The 26,341-nt window shown below is 40.2% G+C and overlaps 1 protein-coding gene across 1 annotated transcript; it reads right to left on the reverse strand.

Moving 5' to 3' along the window:
* Positions 1-4,342: 4,342 nt before the first annotated feature.
* LOC143604834 (protein argonaute 4A-like) lies at positions 4,343-24,181 on the reverse strand. Its single transcript, XM_077081194.1, has 20 exons — positions 23,933-24,181; positions 8,474-8,679; positions 8,190-8,396; positions 7,952-8,088; positions 7,762-7,859; positions 7,573-7,670; positions 7,317-7,479; positions 7,120-7,236; positions 6,868-7,038; positions 6,667-6,780; positions 6,418-6,583; positions 6,234-6,346; positions 6,028-6,165; positions 5,800-5,930; positions 5,584-5,713; positions 5,388-5,499; positions 5,226-5,299; positions 5,047-5,141; positions 4,933-4,964; positions 4,343-4,538 (listed from the first exon to the last, which is right to left on the reverse strand). The coding sequence occupies exons 1-20, from the start codon at positions 24,176-24,178 to the stop codon at positions 4,372-4,374; spliced, it is 2,715 nt and encodes a 904-aa protein (XP_076937309.1). The 5' UTR covers positions 24,179-24,181; the 3' UTR covers positions 4,343-4,371.
* Between the last annotated feature and the right edge of the window lie 2,160 nt (positions 24,182-26,341).

Raw genomic sequence — 26,341 nt, forward strand, 5'->3', positions numbered from 1 at the left:
AAATCCAAGACTTTCTTTTAGTTAGGCGTTATACGTTAAACCCGTCGTTCCGGCAAATCTCCAAATTATCATCTTTCAAGTTTATTACTTGAACGTGAGTATTTTCATACCCCGTTTTCTATCTTTTGTTTTGGGGGTGACATTTCATACTTATTCAAGTTAAATAATTTATACTTGATTCTTAAACCACAACCGTTATTGTATACCTTACTTAAATAAATGCTCGATTTGGTGTTATATGATTATATGTCTATATGCTTATGTGTTTTATCGCTTTTGGAATGTTGATTCATAAATCCGTGAACTATCTGGTATTCTCTTATAGCACGGTGCCGTTAATGTATTCTTATTAACGACCTCATGAAATCCGAATCTATTTGGTATTCACTTATAGACGGTGCCGCTAATGTATTCTTATTAGCGACCTCATATTATCCAAATTATTGCTATTTATTTGTTGTTTCGTATACAAGATTGTGGTTTTATTATTATATACTTATATGCTCAAACTTATTAATTGCTCACTAACCTTTGTATTGATAAAATTTATTTTATGAAATGTTACAGGTTTGCATTTAGGTTGATTATAGAGCTTGTGGAGAAAACGTCACAAATACCTTTAAGTTATTAGTGAAAATGAACAATATTTAATTTGCTATATTTTGTGATATCTTGTTATGACTATGTTATGAATATTCGTTATGTGACATTTTCGGTGTTGTGAAATGAAATGAGTTGATAAATATTGTCACTTTAATTAGTGTTATGTGCTTATGGGCAATCATTACACCTCGGCATGTTCCGCCTTTGGTCGGGGTGTGACAATTGTGTTTTACGTTTCAAGTTATTGTGTAACATGTATTAATCATTGTGTTTTATGTATTAGATAATTAGTTGTTATTTTATCATTATTTTACATATTATTATTACACAACGGTTTTATTAGTATTTAAGAAAACATAATGATGAGTTGAAAGACACAATGTCGAAAAAACACAATGACGAAAAAAGACACAATGATAAGCGAAAAGACACAATGATGTGCGAAAAGACACAATAACGAAAAAAGACACAATGAAAGCGAAAAGACACAATGGTGTGCGAAAAGACACAATTACGAAAAAAGACACAATGATAAACGAAAAGACACAATGGTTTGCGAAAAGACACAACGATAAGCGAAAATACACAATGGTGTGCGAAAAGACACAATGACGAAAAAAAACACAATGATAAGGAAAAGACACAATGTGCGAAAAGACACAATAATGTGATTTTTGTTTTGAATTTTATTTAACAAAAATCATACTTATATTAAAGATAAAAAACGCTTGTTATTATGATGACTTTTAAAAAAAAATCATACGAAAAAGTTATAAACGTTCTAAAATGATGGGGGTATTACCATGTGTCTTGCATGTAGAGAGAGAAAATGTGTACAATTACCTCTATAACCTTTTTCTTTTGGTCCCCCACTTGACACATGTCAATTATTTATGGCTTCTCACACCTCTCATTTTTGTTACCTTTTGTAGAAGAACTTGACACATATTTTTATATAAGAACTTGACCCTAATAATATTATATAAGAATCGTATTTTAAAGATTTAATAAAGTTTATTGTTGAGACAATTGATCCTTTATTCGAATATGATTTTCAGCTCTCGAATGTCGAACACATACCCTTTTACAACATATTTATACACATTCAAAGTAGTATTATGCCATACAAAACCAAATCTATTTACTTAACATTTTGTTTTTAAATTTTAACAACTAACATTACAAAAAGTGTGTTTAAAAAAGAGTGTTTGTTATTCCCCCACAAGACTCAATCTTCATCAATCACCTACTTAACATGTTTTACTTGAGGGTATATGTAAATAAAAAGAAAAAAGAGTAGCCATTATAAGTGACTTAACAATTTAAGCATGAGCAATTAAACTCAAGCCCCAACAGAAAAAACAAATTGATATCAACATACCACACACCATCCAAGCTTATGGTTCACCATCTGTTTTCAACAAAGTTGACGTATGACTAACATATAACATCAAGCTTACGGTATGGTACTGGGTAGGGCTGTAAACAAACCGATCGAACACGAATAAGGCCTTGTTCATGTTCGTTCGTTAAGAAAATATTGTGTTCACGAACACTTACCGAACGTGATTTTATGTTCGTGTTCGTTCATTAAGAAAATTAATGTGTTCACGAACACAAACGAACACAAATAAAATCGGTAGAGGCTAGAGAATAACCGATGTATTTATCAATGTGAATATTGTAAGCCCGTAAATGAATCGAATGAACACGAACAAGGGCATATTCGTGTTCGTTCATTTAACTTTATAATTAATCGAACAAATATTTATGTTCATGTGCGTTTATTTAAAAATGGACATTTGTGTTCGTTTATGTTCGTTTATTTAAAATCTAAACAAACATAACTAAACAAAGATAATCGAACATAAATAAGTATATATGAACCAATGTGAATGAACACAAACAAACATAAACAAACTTAAATCTGAAAACACATAAATGAACATAAATTAACAAATATAAAGCCTTTAAGCATATGACATATCCAGATAATATTTAATTATCTTCAATTAATACATAAACGAACGTTCATGAACATAAATGAACGAACGAAACATTTGTTCATGTTCGTTCATTTAATTAAACGAACACAATTTTTGTGTTCATGTTCGTTCGTTTATTAAATAAACGAACATAAACGAACTTCCCGCCGAACAGTTCACGAACAGTTCACCGAACGTTCGGTTCGTTTACAGGCCTAGTAGTGGGAGTAGTTACACCACTTAACAACTTTTGAGGCATTTTCTACTTTATTTCAACTATTATGACAATTTTTTAACTTTAGTTAATAGACTGAACCTGATTCCAAATTTCTAAGTTCAACTTTCATAACAACAAGAACACAAAATACACTTAATGATCATCATTAACATTCCTATTATGGGTCACATAACTATGTGACTCCATTAAATCACTTAATGTTAGTGATTAAAAACTTTAAATTGAAAACACACAACATTATGATTTACTAACAGTTTTTAATGACATACAACATTGTGATCGAATAGTCTCATAATGACACTTTAACATGTTCAACTAGTGATGAGCAAAATCGGTACCGGTACCGAAATCGGTACCGATTTGGTACCGTCGGTACCGAATCGTACCAAAATTTTAAGTTTCGGGATCGGAATCGGTACGGTACCGGTACCGGTATTTCCTGATTTTTTACCCTCGGTACCGGTACCATCCCGGTACCGAACCGAATATTTCGAATATTTCGGTACCATCCCGGTACCGAACCGAATATTTCGGTACCGGTACCAAGAATTTAGGATTTTTGGGACCGGTATTTTCGGTACCGGTTGATACCGGTATGGTACCATGCTCATCCCTATGTACAACTATGAATTTCAACTTGCATTAGGAATTCATGATGAAGTTTAGATGAAACTAAGTGAAAGTCTGCATCTATTGATGTACGTTGAGCATTCTACTCAAAAATATTATTTCGCACAAATTTTCAAGTTTATTCAAATTGTATAGAACTTTTACATATATCTTCCTACTTATAATTGCGTAATATCCACAACATTAATATAATAAACTTCGTATTAGTTTTATTTTATAAAGCAATGACAAGAATATCACTAGTTATAATATATTAAAGCTTACAAATGATTAAATAGTTATAATCTATTGAAACAATTTTTTGTCAAAATAAGGATATTATACCATTAATTATAAGTGACACAAGTAACAAAATGATATTTTTAAGATTTGGTAAAGCCTATTCCTACGAAAATAGTTCTATATTACTTTTAAAGTTAGATACGTGAACGCGTATTTTCAGTATATATGTGCAAACTCAAAAGTATAATAATGTTATACTAGACGTAACCTATCTAGTTGCATATTGTTTTTTAACATCCAACGTTAGCAAAAGGGCGGCCCCGAGACTCGATCTTGATCAACCACCTATTTAGTGTTATTTACTTGAGATTATTTGCAAATCAACAAGTATTTGCCAAGGTAACAACCAATACTTATGACTAAACTAATAATACAAACTTAATATTAATCTATATTTAGGGTAAATCATAAATTACACCAAAAGGATTTCATTATTTTTAGCATAATGCATAATGTCACTAGAGGAAATGATACTAGTTGTGCATAGAACTGCTTAGCACACATTAGGTTCAATTCAAATGTCTAACCAAAGTACCCCACACAACAAACTGCAAATCATCCACACAAATACAAATACTCCACTTACTCCTTAAATCAGCCACAGTCTGTTAATCAACTTACCCTGGTGTACGTTCAACAGAAAAACATAGAAGTGCATACATTGCCATGCAGCTTTGGAATTTGAGTAATACCACCACCGCCACCACCACTGTGGCTGGACGCCGTGTCTGACACGTCATCGAACTTCACAAACTGCCCCATCTGCACCGCTGCCAGGTGTGCATAGCAGATTGGAGCAACTGCACATATACAAAGAGGTTTATATATCAGTTTATTTTTTAAGGTTTAACTAACCAAACCATATGCATATATAGGCCTGTAAAAGAACCGAATGAACACGAACAAGGACATGTTCCAGTTCGTTCATTTAACTTTACACGGACACGGACACTTAATCGGACAGATATTTGTGTTCATGTTCGTTAGTTTAAGAAATGAATATGTTCGTGTTCGTTTATGTATGTTCGTTTAAACTTTAAAATATAAACGGACATACATGAACAAACGTAAACAAACACAAGCGAACATAAATGAACGAACATCCCGCTAAACGGTTCATGAACTGTTCAGTGAACGTTCGGTTCATTTATAGACCTAGCAAAAAGAGTTCGGTTTGTTTATTTATTTACTCACCTACAGATATCGCAGTTGTGCTCCTTTGGTACCTGCATCATAATCCATAACCCTCACAAATCAGTCACTAATTATTAACAAATTTACTTGGTGAATATTTTTCATTTAACTTACACATAAGATAGCGAATGCACAAGCTCTTGCAAATTATCAGCACTGAACCCAATTTGATCAAGAAGAACATGATAATGCGTCGGCCGTGTAGTCCCCTAAACACCAATGTATTGTTTTTCAGTCTCAAACACTAATACGTGTATAAAAGTTAGATAGACAATTAATAGTTTAATACTCACAATCGGTCCGTTTTGAGCACAAAGGTAGAAATCATTGTTCTTGGGATGGCAGACTTTAGTATCAATGATTGTTCCTGTAATAATTAACAAAAAAATGAAAAATAATTAGTGTTTATTTATCTAGATCATAACATTAACATGCTCTAGATTCGGATAACTAACCTGGTGGAACATTGGCATCAGATCTCGGTTGAAAAAACCTGGTGTGGTGAGTTTTTTGTGCCACAATAACCAGAAACTTTGGACTCCATTTATCGTCCAAGAACTTGCACGCCTACATCACACAATATTTAACGATTTTAATTAAACTTTAGTTACCAAGTTAACATATAAAATCTTGAAATTTATTTTTTCAAACCTGCACGATCTGTTCAAATTCTATGTTCAACACTTGATCAAACTGTGACTCGCTAACTCCATCCCTGAAAATAATAATATGCTCGGGCTTTAGCTGTGGAGTGCTTTGATAGAAATCCAGTAACAGCTCCCTGAAATCAGAACAGTTAGTTTTCAAAATGTTTATTCATTTTTTTTTCATATATATGCACACATGTATGAATAATAAAATGAAAACCTTATCATTCCTTCGTCTTCCTTTGGTGATACTGGTTTAAACAAGGCATCAATCATCTCATTTCGTACAGCCTGAGCACGGACAGAAGCCCGATACTGAGATATCAATGGCCATTTTCTTGAGCTGACAACCTGCACAATAGTACATTACCAAAAACAAGAGTTATTGTTTTATACATTTGGATTTTAATAATTTAATGGATTTAATAATCTAGAAATGAAAATGTACCGCGGCAACAGAAGGAAGATCAGAACGGCCCGGTTGTCCATGTGACACATCCATTCCAAATATTATGGTGGGAATCTTGGAAACTATTGGTATAGATTGCAAGCACTCAACCGACAGCAGCGAGTTTAAACCGCCCATCTGAAAATTATATAAAAAAGTTTATAAACAATTGATTTCTGAAAATTATACTAATTTGAAATGAAGACCTTTGCATTTATCTTCAGAAGCAAGTTAGTGAGATACTGGTCATTGATTCTACCGGGAGCCATGCACTGCGTGACAATCCCGTTTTCAACCAAACACATTCGCTTCCACGGACCTAACAATGTTATTATAAATTAAACAGCCTCATAATAATAACAATTTAACAAAAATAGAGCGGAATTAAACCATATATGTCGGAGTTCTTTTTCTCGGGCAAGATGCACAAAAGAAACCGAGGGATGATCGAAAAAGCTCTTTTGATAGCTTCAAACATCAATTCAACACGAACATGAGCGGGATTGCGGCTAGACTGTAGATTCTCTTGGATCACAACATGTGGTGCATCAAGATACTGCAAGTATGCAAAGAATATATTCATATGTATCATTTTTATTTTATTTTTACTCACAAAGTAAATAAGAAAAGTCAACTCACCATCCCTTTGACTTTACAGCACCGGACGAGGTCTCTGCGTAGGCTATCAGTGTCGCAGCGTGCAGAAAAGTTCACGACCGCCCAATGCTTGACCTGTTTTGGCTCAACAAGTGTCTGCACTCAATATATGAACCTCTTATTAACAAATTTGAACTTTTTAATCATTTAAAAACTATAAACTAAGTTTAAGATATTACTTACTTTGTTGTTGAAGTTCCATCGGCCATCACGAGGAAACATGTCCACACCATTTCCAAACTTGAGTTTTGGAGGTTCCAATACTCGTCCCTCGATCTGGATAAAGGAGTTGTCGATTGTGATGCCGGTTGAGTTGATCAAAGGATCAGCACCATAATTGGTTCTCTTCATCTCCTAAAACAACAAAATATGCACACATTATGTGAATATAATCATATATTATTATTATTAATTAAACAAGTTTAGTTAGCTTACATGTTTTAAAGAGTTCATCCTATCTTGCGGCTTCTGTCTGGACTGCTCAACAAGTTTAGCTCTTTGCAGATTTGATAACGCCTTTGTGTAGCGTTGCAGAGAGATCAGTTCACAGAGCTGCATATAACCAATGCAGAAACATCAATACAATGTTAACAATAAAGTTAATATTAACTTGGAATGTGAATACTTGTTACCTCGAGTGGTATGTAAACGGGACGTTTTGGTTTCCCGACATCTAGACATGGATAATCATGAGATACTGTGAGCTGATGATTACGGTACTCGGCATAGTAGTCAGAGACCGTGATCTCTACGGGTTCACTAGGACTATCAGCATTCCTTTGCTTCATGAAAAACCTACAAAAACAATTATTTTGTTACATAATATTAATTTTGTTCATGTAGAATAATAATAATAACAACAATAGTAATATTAATGCTAGGACTTACGCCTGTTGTCTGCAACGCTTCTCACTCAACCCGATGATTTTATACTCGATGTTAGAGGGAAACGTCTTGACACGAAGATTCCTTAACATCCTTTTCGCCTATTATTTTTATAAACATATGAGCAAATCTTCATTCTAATAAGTATTATACAAAAAAATAGATATCAAACAGAACATAACAGACTAGTACCTTGACCCAGTCTATCTCCCTTATGGTTTTAACATTTTGATTTTCTAAAAGAAAATCGACAACCTTTCCGGGCTTGAGTATCATGGTTGTTGAGACATCTGCAAATACATTAATAATTGTTAACAACATTAATATACAACATTTTGAAAAAAAATAAAATAAATTATATGGTGTGTCGAGTGTTAACTACCCATGTTCAAAGTCAAACCGGCTTGAGTGGCCCGAAAGCTGGAATGAAAGCCTCTGCATCCCACAACACCGCCTCCAATGCTTATCGCGTTTCTTGGATCATTGTGAAAGAAAGACTGCCTGACAAGAAGACAACCTCTGCATAAACAATAAAACATGCATATGAGCATGATATAATTCAAATTGATAATTAATAATATGGAAACACTGTAAAATAGTTTTTAAGTATATATGCTTACTGTTTTGCAGCATGCTGTCTAAGCATCACATCTAGAACCCGAACAGCTTCATAGAACTGGTCGGATTCTTGTCCACGAAGCGCATTAAAAATGGCTTGGATCGGGATCTTGGTAGCATAACTGATCCTCACAGTATACGACTTGGATTGAGGCGGACGCCTTGATCTCTTGGTGTCCTTTTCACTTGGGCTGCCACCACGTACAGTTCTATACAAAACAACACTCAAAACATTAGCAACAAGATTCTTAAAGTAATAAAAAAATTACATTAAAAAACTGTGTACCTGTTTGAAGACAAATTCTCCAACACAACAGGAAACTCAAGCTGAGTCCCGGGCAACGGGCCCACAGTAAACAGAGTCCTTTCGCCATCGTACGCGAATTCTTTACTGCCCATCTCTGCGTTGTGGAAAGTGTAAACCGCGTCAAGTACTCGTCTGCCAATACCTTTGGCCTCCACAGGATTACCATCTTCATAGAATAATGCCACCTAAATCATCATATATACCAACATGTTAGTTTATATTTCCAGTGTGATATTATATCATTGTACACAGTTTTTATTTTAAATAATTTATATGCTCATGTACTCTATTTATACCAATGATAATATATAAGAGAAACATGCTATTAGGATTTCCACAATATTCAACAATACAGGCCAGCTTTCTATACCAACAAGTTTCATATCAAGAATGAATTGGTAAAAATGCACAACGAAATTTCACACAAAACACGAAATATTGGTGATAACTCCCAACTATATTACTTATAGAAAATACAAGTCAAAAACATTTGTTACACGCAATGTTACAAGCCAAACAGAAGAACTCAACCCAAAAGACTAGTCTAATAGGTGAGGGAAACCATTTGGCTTATAAACCCCACATCAGTTGCCCATACAACCGATGTGGGACAAGTCTCATACCTTGCAATGGTTTCAGTCCGTAACAATGCACCCTCCTTAAGGGCCAGCGTCCTCGTTGGTCACGGCCATGTTGGTCACGGCTGGCTCACTCCAAGCAACCACTCCGAGCCCTCGTTGGTCACGGCTGGCTTCCTCTAGGCCACCACTCCGTGGGCCACCACTCCGAGGTTGGCTCTGATACCAATGTTACAAGCCAAACAGAAGAACTCAACCCAAAAGACTAGTCTGATAGGTGAGGGAACCCATTTGGCTTATAAACCCCACATCAGTTGCCCATACAACCAATATGGGACAAGTCTCATACCTAACAATGGTTTCAGTCCGTAACACGTAATAACTCGCAGTTATATATACTTAAAGAAAATATAACTTAAGAACCTCTTTAACACATATATAACTCATGTTTCTTTATGACACTAACTCAAATTTAGCTAACATGAAATCATAATAACCCTAACTTTGTCATTAACGCCCTGTTCTTGAGTTTTTTTAAAGGAGGGAAAGGAAAGGAAAACTAAGGATAGTTAAAAAATGGGTGTTCTTGAGTTTTTTTTAGGATGGAAAGGAAAGGAGTAGGAGGAGTTAGGAGGGATTAAATTGATGTATTTTTCTAATAAGTTATCCTCCCATTTTTGGGCTGATTACTAAGGATAACAACACCTAATTACAATATTACCCACTAATTATAAAAATAAGCAACATTCTGATACAATCAAACTTCGACTTACCATAAAGTAGATCCAGAAAGACCCTCAAAGAAAGCAAGATGTCCACTATGTCGTGTCACAGCCAGCACAATATTCTTATTTGCTCTATTGATGACGAAGAATAACATGTTATTAATCTAAATTTGCTTTTGTTTATTTATTGTATGCGTGAGAATACCTGCACTCGTCCTAGGGAATTTCCTCCCAAGTACATACAAGATCATCTAAAGCACTTATACATAATAATGGAATGCACATTTTTGTCACTGAAGAGGTATGCACCCGCCTTAACATCGAGCGGGGCGGGTCAACCCACAAGATATAGACAAGAGGCTTGAAATCAGGATGTCATGAAGACACAAAGCCAAAACCTATGCGCGTGGCGCATATCACATATGCTCACGCATATCACATATGTTCACGTCACATATGCTCACGCATCATATATGCTCACGCATATCACATCTGCGCGTGACGCATCTGCGCGTGGCGTATATCACATATGCTCACGCATATTACATATGCTTGCGCATATCACATCTGCGCATGAAACATCTGCGCGTGAGAATAAAGAGAAGACCTCGCGCATCCCCAGGATAGGCGCATATCACACATGCACATAATCAACCACGTCCTTATCCAAGTCAGGATAAGGACAACCATGATTGTGCTCATCAGACAACCTTCCAGAAGGTATCCTTTAAGGAATAAAGAATATGCTGATGTTGACAGCTGCCAATGAAGGGTGGACAACTCAGCAAAGCCCATGTGCTACCACGTGATTGCACATGGGTCAGGTGAAATACCTTGGTCAGAGAATATTCAATGAAAAAGCACCAGGTGTCCTAAGGACACGTGGCGCGAAGCAATAGGACGAGGCCAAAAAGGCCCTAATTGGGTCTGAGCCCAATCATTGGAAACCCTAATACTATAAATACCACACCACCTCCACAAGGGGAGGTAAGCAAGAAAATATATTCTAAGTCCTTACTCACTTTCAGATTATTATCTTCTCCTACAATATCTTATTCTCACACCGGAGGGTTACCCCAAAGAGGACCCCTCTGTCCCTTTCTGAGGGGTAAGTTCACAGTGCTGCTCGTTTTGTAGGTGGAAGAACTCATATTCCGGAAAACCATCGGTGATATAGCACACTCATACCTGAGGAAAGTTGATCGTATACTAGTAAGTCGATCCACGTTTCTTCATTGGCACCATCCCCTGTTACAACGGCAACAAAACCACTATCTCATCATTTCTCTCTGAAAATCTTCACCATGGTTTCCGGTGTTCGAAACAGCGATCAAGTTCTGGAGGATAATGAGATTGAGGATGTTAATGAGGGACATCAGTTTCTGAGGGCGCCGCGTGATACTGCGCGCACCACCAGTAACCATCCCTTCATCACAACACCTCATAGCCAGACTGAAACTCCTCCAGACGATCTCACATTCCAAAATCTGACTGGTGCAAAACAAAATGGACCAATGGGTCCGGAAGTTGAAACCAATGACCCTAAAGAATGGCTCATAAACGAACAACGGCGTTTAATGGACAAATACAATGAGCTGGTCAAACACAAAAAGTTAGCCGACTTAACACAAAGGCTCGCATTTGATAAACAAACCATTCAGGGAACAACAAAAGGGGCGCGCGCGCCGGAAGATGGTCACTCTGTTCACACCGAACACGTTGATGTTAGTGATGAGGAAGAGGTGCACAGCATGAGGAAGACGCATGATACTCATGCAGGAGGTTCACAGCTTCGCGCGCACATGAACATAGCGCCTGGAGCCAAAGTTGATATGGATCTATACACACCGTACAACCCACAAGCGAAAGGGCAAGTGGACGTCACCACACCATATAGGCCAGCCATCTTGGTGAAGCATTCAAAATTCACTGAGCGCATTGCGAAGGCTCCCATTCAACACAAAACCAAGATGCCAAGTGGTCTAGGCAAGTACGATGGTACAACAGATCCAGATGATTTCTTACAAGGTTTTTACAACACTGGAAACCTAGAAAGCTGGACGATGCCAACATGGTGTCACATGTTTGCTCGCTGCCTCACGGGCGCAGCGCGTGTCTGGTTCGAAAGCTTGCCGACAGGACAAATCGATGGGTTCGAAGAGCTATTGGAGAAGTTCCAGGCTCACTTTGTATAGCAGCGCAGACACACGCGCGACCCCGATGACATCATGCACTGCGTGCGCAGGAATGATGAAACCATTGAAGACTACATAACTCGTTTCAATCAGGAATCTCTTGCAATTGGAGGTATCACTGAACAACTCTTGCGCGTGGCCTTTATACAAGGTGCGCGCAGTGATCAACTCTGCAGAGCTCTCGTGAGCAGATATGGCATGCCAACCACTTGGGCTAAGCTTATGGAAGCATCGCGGGTCTTCGCGCGAAATGAAAAACAAATTGCCCAAGACAGAGCAAGAGATAGAGGGCATCAAACAGAAGCACCACGCAACAATGAAAGGAGGGGCAAACAAAACTCCGTATGGTCCAGGTTGCAACAAACCAGTTATTCTCCAGCAGAAAAGCAAGCGCAACAAAGTTCACCCCAGCCCCAAAAAGACATTCGTAATCGCGGAGAAGGTGACAAGAGGGAAGGCGGCAAAGAGCCTAACAGACCTCTACCAAGAATATAGACTCCCCTCACCAAAACGCCTTCGCAAGTGTTAAGCACAGAGAATGTCCAGTTTAAAAGCCCCAAGCCATTACTCCATAAGGGACCACCAAACAGTGGCAAGTATTGTGAGTTTCACAAGTCCACAGGGCACAACACCGATGCATGCCACCATTTGAAGGATGCGATTGAAAGAGATGTGAAATCAGGCAAGTTGGCTCACCTGGTGAAAAACCCAAGACCAGAGAATGAACAACCAGACGGAGCCTCAGCCAGTAAAAAATTCAAAAGAATCTGTGTAGCTGAAGGAGGAAGGCAAGGGCAAAAATCGAGGAACAGAAGCGCGCAAGTCCAAGGGGATTGGCGCGAGCAACAAGTAATCTTCCCAAGAATCAGAGGAGGCCCGTCTATCAGCAGTCCTCTAGTCATCACTGCACACATCGCTCATTATGAGGTGTCAAAAGTCCTGGTGGACACCGGCAGTGAATTAGACATCATGTATGAGCAATGTTTCAGGAAGTTGGATCCAGCAGACCAAGCAAGGCTCGAAATTGTGAATGCACCAATCTCGGGTGTCTCAAACGAAATTATTCACCCCCTAGGTCAGATACAATTCGAACTAACTATGGGGGATGAGAAACACAAGCAAGCTGAAATTGTCAACTTCTTGGTCTTGCCCACCACTTCATGCCATAATATGATCTTGGGTAGAGGAACGATTGCCCAATTCAACGCCATACCGTCACCAGCGCACGGCGCGTTGGGGTTCCCAACACCAACAGGAGTAACATTTGTATACCAAGATCATTTGTGCGCAGTAACAAGTATACCGCGAGAAGGGAGAATGAAGCTTCCAATGGCAAACAACGCGCCAGAGGAATGGATTCTCAACCCAAAATTCCCAGAACAAACAATCACAATTGGAGCTACGATATCAGATGACACAAGGGTGAGAATGAAAAGATTGCTCACAGCGTATACATCGGTCTTCGCGTGGCAACATTCTGATATGACTGGGGTTCCGCGAGACCTGGCACAGCACTCTCTCAACACATTCAAGTCTGTAGATCCAATTGCTCAAAAGAAAAGAGTCATGGGAGATGAGAAGGCAAAGGCCATGAATGAGCAAGTAGAAGATCTACTGCGCGCAAATATCATCCGCCCAATACGATACCAAACATGGGTAGCCAATCCTGTGATGGTAAAGAAGAGCAATGGGTCATGGAGAATGTGCATTGATTTCAAGGTCCTCAACAAAGCGTGTCCAAAAGATTGTTACCCCCTCCCAAACATTGACGCGAAGGTGGACTCTGTGGCGCCATTTAAGCTCAAATGTTTCCTGGATGCCTATAAGGGCTATCACCAAATCAAATGGCACCACAAGATGAGGACAAGACTGCTTTCAGAACTGACAAGGGTGTTTTCTGTTACACAAAAATGCCCTTTGGTTTGAAGAATGCAGGAGCCACTTACCAAAGACTCATGGATGCGGTTTTCAACGAGCAAATTGGAAGAAACCTAGAAGTCTACGTGGATGATTTGGTGATTAAAAGCAGGGAGGAAAAACAAATGCTCAAAGACATCGAAGAAATCCTTTGGCGCCTAAAGGAAGTAAACATGAAGCTCAACCCGAGCAAATGCACATTCGGCGTAGAAGAAGGGAAATTTCTCGGTGTAATGGTCACCAAGGATGGTTTTAAGGTGAACCCAGAGAAGGTGGAGGCTATCCTTGACATGCCCTCACCATCCACCATGAAGGAAGTTCAAAAGTTGAATGGCAGATTGGTATCAATTAACAGGTTCCTAGCAAACCATGCAAGCAAATCTACCCCATTCTTTAACACAGTGAGAAATTGCTTGAAGAAAAGCCAATTCAAGTGGACGCCTGAGGCCGAGCAAGCTTTCAATGAGATAAAAGAATGTCTGATAAATCTGCCTGCGCTCACAGCTCCACTTCCTGGTGAAACTTTAACGTTGTACCTGTCAGCAGGAGAGCGCGCCATTGGCGCAGTATTATTGGTGGATCGCAAAGGAATCCAAACACCAATCTATTATGTAAGTCGGGTGCTGACAGATCCTGAGACGCGCTACACCATCATAGAAAAGTTAGTTTTATCACTAACACATGCGTCGCGCAAGCTTCACAGATATTTCAATGGTCATCCCATTGAAGTCCTGACTGATTACAACATCCAGCAAGTCTTGCGACGTCCCGCGCTCTCAGGAAGGCTGACAAAATGGGCGCTGGAATTAGGGGAGCACACGATCACCTACAGACCTCGTCCAGCAATCAAGGGACAAGTCTTAGCTGATTTCATTACAGAAATCCCTGAAGAAAAAATCGAAGAGGCTCAGCGCGAAGTAGACCCTCCGCAAGCCAATAATGAAGAAAATGTTTGGAGATTATTCACTGATGGAGCTTCAAACAACGAAGGGTCCGGCGCAGGCCTCAAACTGGTGGATCCAGAAAATCATGAGTATACTTACGCAATCAGGTTGGATTTCAAGAGCACCAACAATGAAGCTGAGTATGAAGCCCTGCTGGCTGGTTTGCGCATCGCGCACAAGTTCGGAATTAAAAAGCTAGAGGCTCATGTCGATTCATACTTGGTAGCAGCGCAGGTCAATGGCCTTTATGATGACAAGGAGAACACTATGCCTCTGTATTTAGAGCAGGCGAAGAAACTCATCGAGCAATTTGACTTCTTCAGAATCATACACATTCCGCGCAGTGAAAATAAGTCTGCCGACGCGCTGAGCAAGATGGCATCAACCAGCTTCGATCACTTTGGCAAAGATGTCAGGGTGGAAGTAATGAGCAACCCGTCGGTGGGAGCGAAGTCTGTCCTTGTAATTCATACAACACCTTCATCATGGATAACTCCAATAATGGAATTCTTGAAGGAGGGAAAGGTACCGGACGATCGCGCACAGGCGAGGAAGATAAGACACAAGTCGCAGAACTACGAACTGCTTGATGGTACGTTATATCGACGCTCTTATCTTGGACCGCTCATGAAATGCCTGGATGCTGAGGAAGCAAGCTATGTGATCAGAGAGATACACGAAGGAATCTGTGGAATACATGCTGGCCCGCGCATGGTGGTTGCCAAGGCAATGAACGCAGGTTACTATTGGCCAGGCATGTACTTGGACGCGTTAAAAGAGATCCAAAAATGCAAATCGTGTCAGAGCTATGCGCCAAACACCATGCGGCCAAAGAACAACTTGATTCCGGTGACCTCTGCATGGCCTTTCCACAAGTGGGCAATCGATATTGTGGGTCCCTTACCACAAGCGCCGGGGCGAGTAAAGTTTTTGGTAGTGACAGTAGACTACTTCACAAAATGGGTTGAAGCCAAGCCACTAGCAAAAATCACAGCAGAGGCAATGAAGCAATTTATTTGGAGCCACATCATATGCCGTTTTGGCCTGCCCATGGAAATTGTGAGCGACAATGGCAAACAATTCACTGACAGGAAGATATCCAGTTGGCTCAAGGAATTGCGCATCAACCAAGTCTTCACTTCAGTATACCACCCTCAAGGGAATGGCCAAGTGGAGCGCGCGAACCAAAGCTTGCTGAATGGGTTGAAGAAAAGGTTGGAGGGAGAATCCCATGCATGGGTCGAGGAGTTACCTAATGTCCTGTGGGCGCACAGGACATTAAGCAAAACCAGCAATGGCGAGTCCCCGTTCAGCCTAACCTATGGAACGGAGGCTATGATTCCAGCAGAGATTGGATGCCCATCCTATAGAGTGCTCATGATGAGTAAAAAAGACAACGAGCAAGAAAGGAGGTTGGATCTCAACTTACTTGAAGGGCGCAGAGAGGCGGCTATCATCAGTGAAGCCAAATACAAGAAAAAACTAGAAAAATATTACAATCAGCGCGTGAAAGAATGCCACTTCAAGAAGAATGATTTTGTCCTTCGGAACAATGAAGCTAGTCGTGCAATACCCCCGGGAAAGATGTCTCCCAACTGGGAGGGACCTTATCAAGTCTCGGAAGAATTGGGAAAAGGCGCATACGCTTTAAAAGATTTGAATGGAAAGAAGATCCCGCGCACATGGAACGCAGCACAGCTTAGAAAATGTTTCATGTAAAAGTTGTCAAGTTTGTAATCAAGGCTTTTTAAGCCATTATGAATAATGATGCGCGCTATTTTCTCTTAATGTGTGTTCTATTACCTTTTGCATACATGTTTCACACTTCCCTTTATTAATTTTGAGCAATATGACAACATTGTATTGACATCAAAATAAAACGAAGTAAAACATACATGCGCGAGCTTCAAGCTCAAACGCGTTAACGAGTTTTAACTCTAAAACGTCGGGGCCTTAGCCCAATAATATGAGCCTTAGCTCAAATTACTCACAATATCCACCCTACATGCTGCGCAGCTAGACCATAAAAGTACCTAAGCACAACTAAGGCAAAGCACATGCCAAAACATAGTTGTTAAGGTCTCAGGTCGAGGTCGCGCATGGGATTATAATGGATCAGAGTAACACATACTGACACGTAAAGGCTAAAAAATCAATCAATCAATCAATCAATCAATCAATCATACCCAGTAAAATCCCACCGACAGCAGAGCTATAGGTAGGGTCTGGGGAGGGTGGGATGTAGGCACACCGTACCTCTATCCAAAGGAATAAAGAGGTGGCTTCCAGAGAGACCCTCGGCTCTAAGAACATGTGTATGAAGCAAAAAAAGGAAATCAAAGTTTAACAGTTATATAAAAAACTACTACTAATTATAATAATATTAATAAAAAGGTCACAGTTTAACCGCAATATAAAAGCTAATAATAATAATAATAAAGTATGTAAGGGAAATACCATTATGGTATGTGACCTAAATAAGTTAAGTCTAAGCCCTAAGGTATTCAATTCTCTCTAAAAATCCTTAACTTTAATTCTACTTCTCCACGAATTCCTATCCTCAACCATGTCCTCAGAGAGGTTTAGGTCTATCAAATCATGCCTAATCCTCTCATCCCAAGTCAATTTCGGTCGTCCTCTACCCCTCCTCCCCTCTATAGTAATGTTTTCTACGGATCTAACAGGATTCGTCGTCTGTCTTCTCTTTACATGTCCAAACCATCTCAATCTCCACTCTCTTATCTTGTCTGCTATGTTCGCCACCCCAAATCTCTCGCGAAGCACAACGTTTCTTATTCTGTCTAGCCTTGTGTGCCCACACATCCAACGTAGCATTCTCATTTCTGCTACCTCCATCTTCCGCACTTGTGCCTTCTTGATGGCCCAACAATCTGTTCCATATAGCATTGCAGGTCTAACTGCCACCCTATAGAATTTTCCCTTCAGATTAGTCGGGAAACTCTTGTCGCATAATATACCTGTGGCTGCTTTCCATCTACACCATCCTACCTGAACTCGGTGGGTCACATCACTGTCTAATTCCCCATCGCTCTGTACAAATGATCCTAAATACTTGAACTTCGTTACTTGCGGGAACACCTGCCCTTCAATTGTGATGTGTGCGTCTTCATAATTCCCTATAATAAATGCGCGATAACGTCGCGCAAAGGAGAAATAATGAAGTGCCAAGGCACGTGTCAGCATATTCAGAATATTGCAAAATAACTTGAAATGTGACAATTGTTAAGGATTAAATAAAATAATTTCCTTACAGCCTTGTCCAAGTTTCAATGTGTAAGCATACCTTATATTCAACGAGCACAAACATGCAATATAAAGAGATGAATTGGGAATGCGCAAGATGCGAATAAGGGAAAAACAAAATTTCATTCCAAAACATAGAAGTTTACAAATTTACAAAATGATGAGATAAAAACTACAAACAAAAAAAAAAAAACATGAAGGGCTTTTCAAGTCTCTATTCAACATCAGCCTCTTCATCGTCCTCATCATTACCTCCTCCCTTAGCATCTAGCGCAGCCCGCTCCTCGTCATCTCCAAACTTACCATAATCAAGCTGTTCGTCTTGAATGGAGTCGTCTTCTATCATGATAGTGTCAGGAGTAGGTCCTTTGGCCACGCCAGAGGCGCTAGCAGAGGCAGCATTGCCTGCGCCATCATCGCTGCCACCAGTCCCTTCACATTCGTCAAGTAATTTCTTTAGCGCGCCAAGATCGGGCTGGTCAGCAAGCGCGGCTATCTGCAAGTCACAAGGAAAAGTATGAGTACAAAAGATTAGGAAAATAAGTCAGGTAAACTCATTAAGGTTAAAATACCTGCTCAATGATGGGAATTGGAGTATTCAAGTACTTCTCCCCCACCTCGGCCATGTCAGCGCAGACAACGTCGAGCTGATAAGGGTAGTCGGATGGATTCTTCTTCAGCATGCCATATTCATAGCCATCCTTAAACCCTTCAGCTCGACCCACCAAGCGCGACGCCGCATTGCAATCCATCACAAGGGTCTGAAACTCGTCTGAGTATTTCATCGCATAAGCGCAACGAGTCACACCCCGTGAAACTAGCCATTGATGATCCTGCGCGAGGGAAGAAACAGACGTCTCAAGAGCAGGAATCTGAGAGTTTAAACAACTCAACAGTTTCCTTGGCTTGTTTTAGCTCTTCTCTGTCAGACGCTGCTGCCGCCAAGGCTTCGTTCTTTTCTGCTCGCGCAGCATCGAGCTCCTCTCTGTCAGACGCTGCTGCCGCCAAGGCTTCATTCTTTTCTACTCGCGCAGCATCGAGCTCTTTCTTCAGGCGCGCAACCTCACTCTCTAATAAAGATTTGTCAGTGTTAGCCTGCGCAAGAGTTTGATCACGCGCCTCTGCCTCCAACTCCAAGTCACGCGCTCGAAGCGCGTACTTGGCCGCATCCGCTTCTGCCGCCTGCAGCTTCTCCCGCGCAGCCTGCAGCTCATGCCCGCGCTTCACAAAGGCAGCGTTGGCACTTGCTCGGTTCTCGCTAAGTTCTGCTTGGAGTTTCTCAGCTCTCTCTCGAGCATCAGAAAGATTCCAAGCAGAAATCTTAGCCTCTTGCTTAGCCTCCACAAGGGCATCACGCACTTTTATATAATCATTGCGAAGCTCTTGGGAGGCAGCAAAGAACGCAGACCCAGCAAAAAGGTGGTCGTTGAGCAAGTCCACGCGAGCGGTCCTCTTGAAACCTCCTTTCAGCCGGAGGAACAGAGTGAGCCCAGAAGTCTTCACACACGCCCATGGATTGAAATGAGCTATCTTCAGTAATATTCCAGCTCGGGCGGTATATGTGATCGGCTTCCTGCAAACACAAAGCAACGCAAAAGAAACGTTTTAGTTATCTAGACACTAATTTGGAAGTCCGCACAGCGGAGCAAAACAAACTTATACCTGCGGAGAACCGGCAGAAAGGTCAGCACCAGCTGGTGAGCTCCTGCCTGCCCCACGAGAAGAAGGCTGCGCCACGAAATCTCGTGGCGCTATAGGGCTTGCGCGGCCACCATCGGAATCTTCAAAATTGACCTCCTCATCATCCCCTGTAACAGGTCTTTTCTCCTGCGACTTGGAAAAATCAAAAACAGTCTCACGAGGAGGGCTGCGCGCAGGAGGAGGTGAGGGAGGTCTTGACGCCGTTAGATCAGCGCGTAAAATAGTCTCCTCCTTCTTAGTGATCCCAATGAGAGGAGATTCAGTGCTTGTTGGAGCAGGAGCAGAACTAATAGTGCCGGGCGCCAGCAGTACCACCAGCAGCTTGTGTGCCAGCTATAATTCATATGAAAAACCAACAAGGAGAAATGATTCATAACTTGAACTACAGGAAAAAAATCAGAAAATCAAAGCGCAATAAATACCTTGGCGCACCGCCGTCCGCAAATTGAGCATCGCCATGAAGTCCATTTTCCCCCTTTTCAAGGGTAAAGCAGGGGACTTCAAAGCAACCTTCGGCGCAGCCTCGGTACTTTGCCGCGCCTGAGGTTGAGCCACCAAAGTCGCCGACTCTACAAACATTTGAGTGAACAAAGCTTCATTCATAACTCTATCGGAATCACGCTCATAAAACCACAAAATATAAACAAAGTATACCTGTTGGAGAAGATGAAACAGCAGGCGCAGCGCCGCTTCCCTTGTCCGCCGCGCGAAGAGATGTGGTGGCAGCATCATACCTCGTGTGGACGGGAGGATTGCCCACACCTCGAGGCAAGAGGACGAGGAAAACTTGGAGGTAAATCCCTTGGTTTTCTCAAGTCCCTTCGCTTGGGTAGGAGGATCCTGGGCAACAGGGGCATCATTTTTCTTCTGTTTTTTACTGGCCCCTGCGCCAGTTTTGCCTTTAGCTTTGCGCTTGAGTTGTGGCGCCTCAGCTTCTTCATCCACATCCTCTTCCGCAAGCTCCAACTCATAATTCTCGAGCGCATCTACAATACGTGCAACAGAAATGTTAACCAAATTTGGTATTCTAAAGGCCTAAGCATAAGTACAAAGGCTTACCAGGCGCATCGCTGTCAAAGCAAAATTCTAAATCGATAGGGATGAACATATCATCGAAGCGATCGGGGAAAGCAACTTCCCCAGCGCTCAGCGCGACAGAGCCACCCTCCATATGCTCGTCATAGGCGGCGTAGACGTATTCCTTGCTTACTGCATAAAACAAGACAAATGATATCAGCAAAACGAATTATATTCGCGCAGAAAATAATGCAATGAGCAAATAACTCACCTAAGCCATCAACATGGATGACAGGCTCAGTCGCGCTGTTGGTCCACCTCTTGCTCATACCAACCCCCACCAGCGCCTCCTCGCAAATATTCTTGTCGGGGGGATGGTTCAGCAGATAACTTGTGAACCCATGTGCCCGTTGGGTTCTTAAGAACATTCTCATCCGCGGGCGCAGAAGTGATCGCGCGCATGGTCATGCGGATGGGAATCACACCAGCCTTAATATAAAAAAAATTTTCAGTCCAGTCATGAAGGCTTTTGAAGGAAACAGTGCAGCACTTAACCTTCTGACTGCGCGGTGTGAATGAGAACCAAGAATCTTGGATTTTTGGCTTGTAAAAATATTGAAAGCGCCGAGGGGTGGGCTCCTCGCGCTGAGCTTTGCACATGAACTCAAAATGAGTCATGCGCACTAGTCCACAAGGATGGACTTGGGATATGTGAATCCCATAAAACTGAAGGAGCGCACCTATAAACCTTGTCATCGGAAGACGAAGGTTACAGTGAGTGAAAAAGTGAGAGTATAAAGAGATATAGCCGGTGGGCGGATCTGCCGCCGTTTGCCCGGTCGCCGGGAGCAGACAGCTGTACTCAGGGAGAAAACCCTGAGAGGCGACGAGATTATCGAAGTCAGACTGTTTCAATTTGCAGGGAATCTCATCCCATCTCTTCACCGTTTTGTTCTTCCCCACCTCCTCCGACGAGGCCTCGGCAGCCCGTTTACCCCTTGCCGGTCTTCTTCAAAGTGGACATAACTAGCGATTTTACACGGCGTTTGCTGGGGGAAATTGTGGTGTCTGAGTTATCAGACATACAATTGTGAATCAAACAGTAGGGTTACTTTAAGCACGGAAATCTGGAAGCAAAAGATAAAGGCTCTTAATCGGAATGAAAATTGAAGGAGAAAGAGCTCTGAAAATAACAATGAAGATGAAGAAAAAACCACTCAAAAGGCTTGCTTTTATAGGCCCAGGAGAGAGAAAGAAACAGGTAATGATCAGAGTTACGCTCACGCGCCCCCAGTCGCAGGTGCAGGCCAACATGAGCGCGACACGTGTTCCTGACACTGTATGAGGAGACATGAAAGGCCACTGTAGCACCTCGAGCACACGAAAAGTCTGACACATAACGTCTCCATCTCTGACGCATGTCAGCACCAACCAACCACGTACATGGACGATTCATTTCAACCAAAAAGGATAGAATTTCGCGCAACGCACATATGAGAAATGAAAAAGAAAAGACAAACCCTATTAAAAGAGCAAACTATTAAGTCTAATATCTATCTTACCTCGCTCGCGCGAGACAAGACACACATTAGACTGGGGGGCTTGAAGAGGTATGCACCCGCCTTAACATCGAGCGGGGCGGGTCAACCCACAAGATATAGACAAGAGGCTTGAAATCAGGATGTCATGAAGACACAAAGCCAAAACCTATGCGCGTGGCGCATATCACATATGCTCACGCATATCACATATGTTCACGTCACATATGCTCACGCATCATATATGCTCACGCATATCACATCTGCGCGTGGCGCATCTGCGCGTGGCGCATATCACATATGCTCACGCATATTACATATGCTTGCGCATATCACATCTGCGCATGAAACATCTGCGCGTGAGAATAAAGAGAAGACCTCGCGCATCCCCAGGATAGGCGCATATCACAAATGCACATAATCAACCACGTCCTTATCCAAGTCAGGATAAGGACAACCATGATTGTGCTCATCAGACAACCTTCCAGAAGGTATCCTTTAAGGAATAAAGAATATGCTGATGTTGACAGCTGCCAATGAAGGGTGGACAACTCAGCAAAGCCAATGTGCTACCACGTGATTGCACATGGGTCAGGTGAAATACCTTGGTCAGAGAATATTCAATGAAAAAGCACCAGGTGTCCTAAGGACACGTGGCGCGAAGCAATAGGAGGAGGCCAAAAAGGCCCTAATTGGGTCTGAGCCAATCATTGGAAACCCTAATACTATAAATACCACACCACCTCCACAAGGGGAGGTAAGCAAGAAAATATATTCTAAGTCCTTACTCACTTTCAGATTATTATCTTCTCCTACAATATCTTATTCTCACACCGGAGGGTTACCCCAAAGAGGACCCCTCTGTCATTTTCTGAGGGGTAAGTTCACGGTGCTGCTCGTTTTGTAGGTGGAAGAACTCATATTCCGAAAAACCATCGGTGATATAGCACACTCATACCCGAGGAAAGTTGATCGTATACTAGTAAGTCGATCCACGTTTCTTCAGTCACATACTGACCACTACTGCAATGCCTATAGTATGAATCCACAGTCTTCAACAAGAAAAACAAAATGTCACTTTATTGTAAGTGATACTTCAATTATTTAAAGTGGTAAACTAGGTAAGGTAAGGTTTACCTCATACTTCCCAACTAAAAGTGTGTGTTTGTTTTTTTAAATCCATTATGGATGGGGCATAAAATTGTAAAAGTGTTATTTTCTTTTTCTTGTCATCCAACTTAAAACATAGTTATCATTCTTTTCCTCTAATTTCCTTTTAACTCAAGAACACACCTAATTAAAAAAATTTCATTCCCTTCTCTTCCCTTTCTTATCCTTCCCTCTCATTTCCTTTTCTTTCCTTGGTTAAAAAACTAAAAAACAAGGCGTAAGAAACTTATTAACCACCCCTTTAAGGGTTGGGCCCCTTTCTTGAGCCAACATCATATAAATTTCGGTATTTTCTAACATTTATTAAAGCTTTCAAGTAAGATATGTCTAACCAATCATAACATAATTACAGTATATAGTTGTTAATATAGGAGTAGAGAGATATATACACTGTATTGATAGAAGTGGTCAGTGGTTTTGTTCAGTTTCACATTAAAATGGTTGGAGACCAGTTCGATCCTCCGGCCTTTGGTGCCAGTCATGTGTCTAGCCATCGGGTTGCGGTTTGAGCCAGTAGAAACATGTTTTGGTGGAACCACCAGTGGCAACGGTGGTGGTGGTGGAAGTACTTCCTTGGATGCTTTCTCGTCTGAATGCTCCATTTTTGTTTTTCTGTCCATAGTCATAATAATCATATACAAAAATTGTAAGATAATCTCAAATCTTAAAATATATATGCATGGCACAGACTATGTTGTGAACAAAAACCAAAAAATAAAAAGTTATAACAGAATTAATATGCAAAGAAATTACAAAACACAAACAAATAACTTATATTATTTTTTTTTTTGAACGGCAAATTATGATCACTCACGGACCACTGGAGTATCATCGTGTCACCAGCAGAACCACGCGATCATATCCATCTCCACTAGGCAATAATGCCTAACCACCAATTCATGAGGAAACCCAAAAATCTTGGGAAAACCCCCTTGTGGGATTCGAACCCAGGACGTTATGGTCCCTAAGCCTTATCCCACCACCAAGATGCCACTAGGCTATAAAGCCATGGAGTAACTTATATTAATTAAGCTATGAATCCAGCAAAAGCCACATAATAACACATCTAGATGATTAACTATATATAAAAAAAACATAAAAAAAAAACTTATTCTATAAAAAATAGGATGTATATGTGAAAACTTACCATAAAAAAATTAAAAAAATATGCGATGTAAACTTACTATAAACACAAACAAATAACTTGTACAAAAGTTATAAAATCTAGTAATGTCTGAGATTTAGAAAACCAAAAGTTATAATAAAATGCTTACTATAGTTATGCTTGTAAGTAGTGTGTGTTTTGAGTGTTTTAAGTGTGTGGTATAATACGACACACACTTAATTAAACACTTAAACAAGAATATTCTTGATACTGTTTTAGTGTAATATTTATGTTATAAATCTGGTTTTCTTGAAAACCTTAAGCTATAATCATGTTTACAAGGATCTAAATACATATGCATATTTATATATAAATAGATGAATAATGTTCGTCTAGCTCGTACGTACAGATCTTCCTATAACTTTATTTTATAAGTTTTTTTTTTGTTAAAAGAATAAACTCTATGATTCTTGTTTGTAGTGTTTAAGTATCATGTGTGTATCAGTCATATATATATAGATGTGTGTGTGTGTGTGTGTGAGTGTTTGTGTGTGTAAATCACACAGTTATGAACACAATGAAGAACATATATATTCACTACTACAACTATATATATATACACACATACATGAAATTACGTACGTACCAGAGACTAAGAAGTTAACCGATCTGAGCAAATGAGAAGATGAAAAGAGTGGAAAATGAAGAACTTATAAAACCCTAGATCTTTAATAATGCTCTAGTGAGAGAAACAATTAATGGAGTAGAGAGATGTGATGTTAAGAAGAAGAAGTCAAGGGTTGTGTGAGTACAGCATGTACTTTTGGTTGCAGATGCTACTGTTGGCCCCCAAAATTCTCTATTCATCGTGTTTTGACTATTTAACCCTTGTTATGGATAGCTGATGCCTGATAGGGGTGTAAATGAGCCGCGACCATGGCTCGAGTTTAGCTTTTTTAACTTACATAAAGTTTGAGTTTGAACTTGACTTGTTTGGATCTTTATTTCTAAAGCTCAAACTTAACTCGTAAGTAGTTTTTCAAGCCATTATTTATTAGTTTTATGTGTAATTTATAATTATGTGTGTGTATATCATTATAACTTTATATATTATTTAATATAAATTATTATATTACTTTTTTAACATCATAAACATCAGATAGTAATGTCTTATATTTAGGCAATGGATATTCACACGTTCTTTTTTGATATTTGTACACTCTTTTAATACACATTTTATCTTCTATGTACATCCTATAAAGGGTATATGAATAACACATCTCTTTAAGGCTCGAGCATATGCTCGTTTAAGTTTGGCTCGATTGAACTTTTTTATGTGCATATCTCTAGTAGCTTGTGAGTGGCTCGGCTCATTTTAAACCATACTTTTAATTCAATCTCGCATTTTGGTTTTGAGGGTGTTTTCGTCCTTAAACTTAATATTGTAAGGAAGTGTACAAATAAATTGAAGCGTGTAATCATTCCAAGTAAATTAAAACGTCAGTTCATATTTGAAAAGATATTATGTCTCTGGACTCTAGTGAAATAAAATAATTAGTTTCTATTAATGGAAAGATAGCTTTTCTTCCAGCTTTGGCTTTCAGATACCTATTTTTATGAAATTATTTCACATGATCCTTGTCTTTGTAAACTTGTGAAAAATAAATATTTGTATTTGATTATAACGGATGCA

This window comes from Bidens hawaiensis, unplaced genomic scaffold, assembly GCF_021521415.1.
Source record: "Bidens hawaiensis isolate Kalapana, Puna unplaced genomic scaffold, B.hawaiensis_p1.1 tig00067061_1, whole genome shotgun sequence".
Lineage (NCBI taxonomy): Eukaryota > Viridiplantae > Streptophyta > Magnoliopsida > Asterales > Asteraceae > Bidens > Bidens hawaiensis.

Coding starts and splice junctions, on each gene's coding strand:
- LOC143604834 (XM_077081194.1), bottom strand. CDS start 24,178: ATGATTATTATGACTATGGACAGAAAAACAAAAATGGAGCATTCAGAC. Junction 7,237..7,316: donor CCGTTTACATACCACTCGAG/GTAACAAGTATT, acceptor GGTTATATGCAG/CTCTGTGAACTGATCTCTCT. Junction 6,166..6,233: donor TTCTGAAGATAAATGCAAAG/GTCTTCATTTCA, acceptor TATAATTTTCAG/ATGGGCGGTTTAAACTCGCT.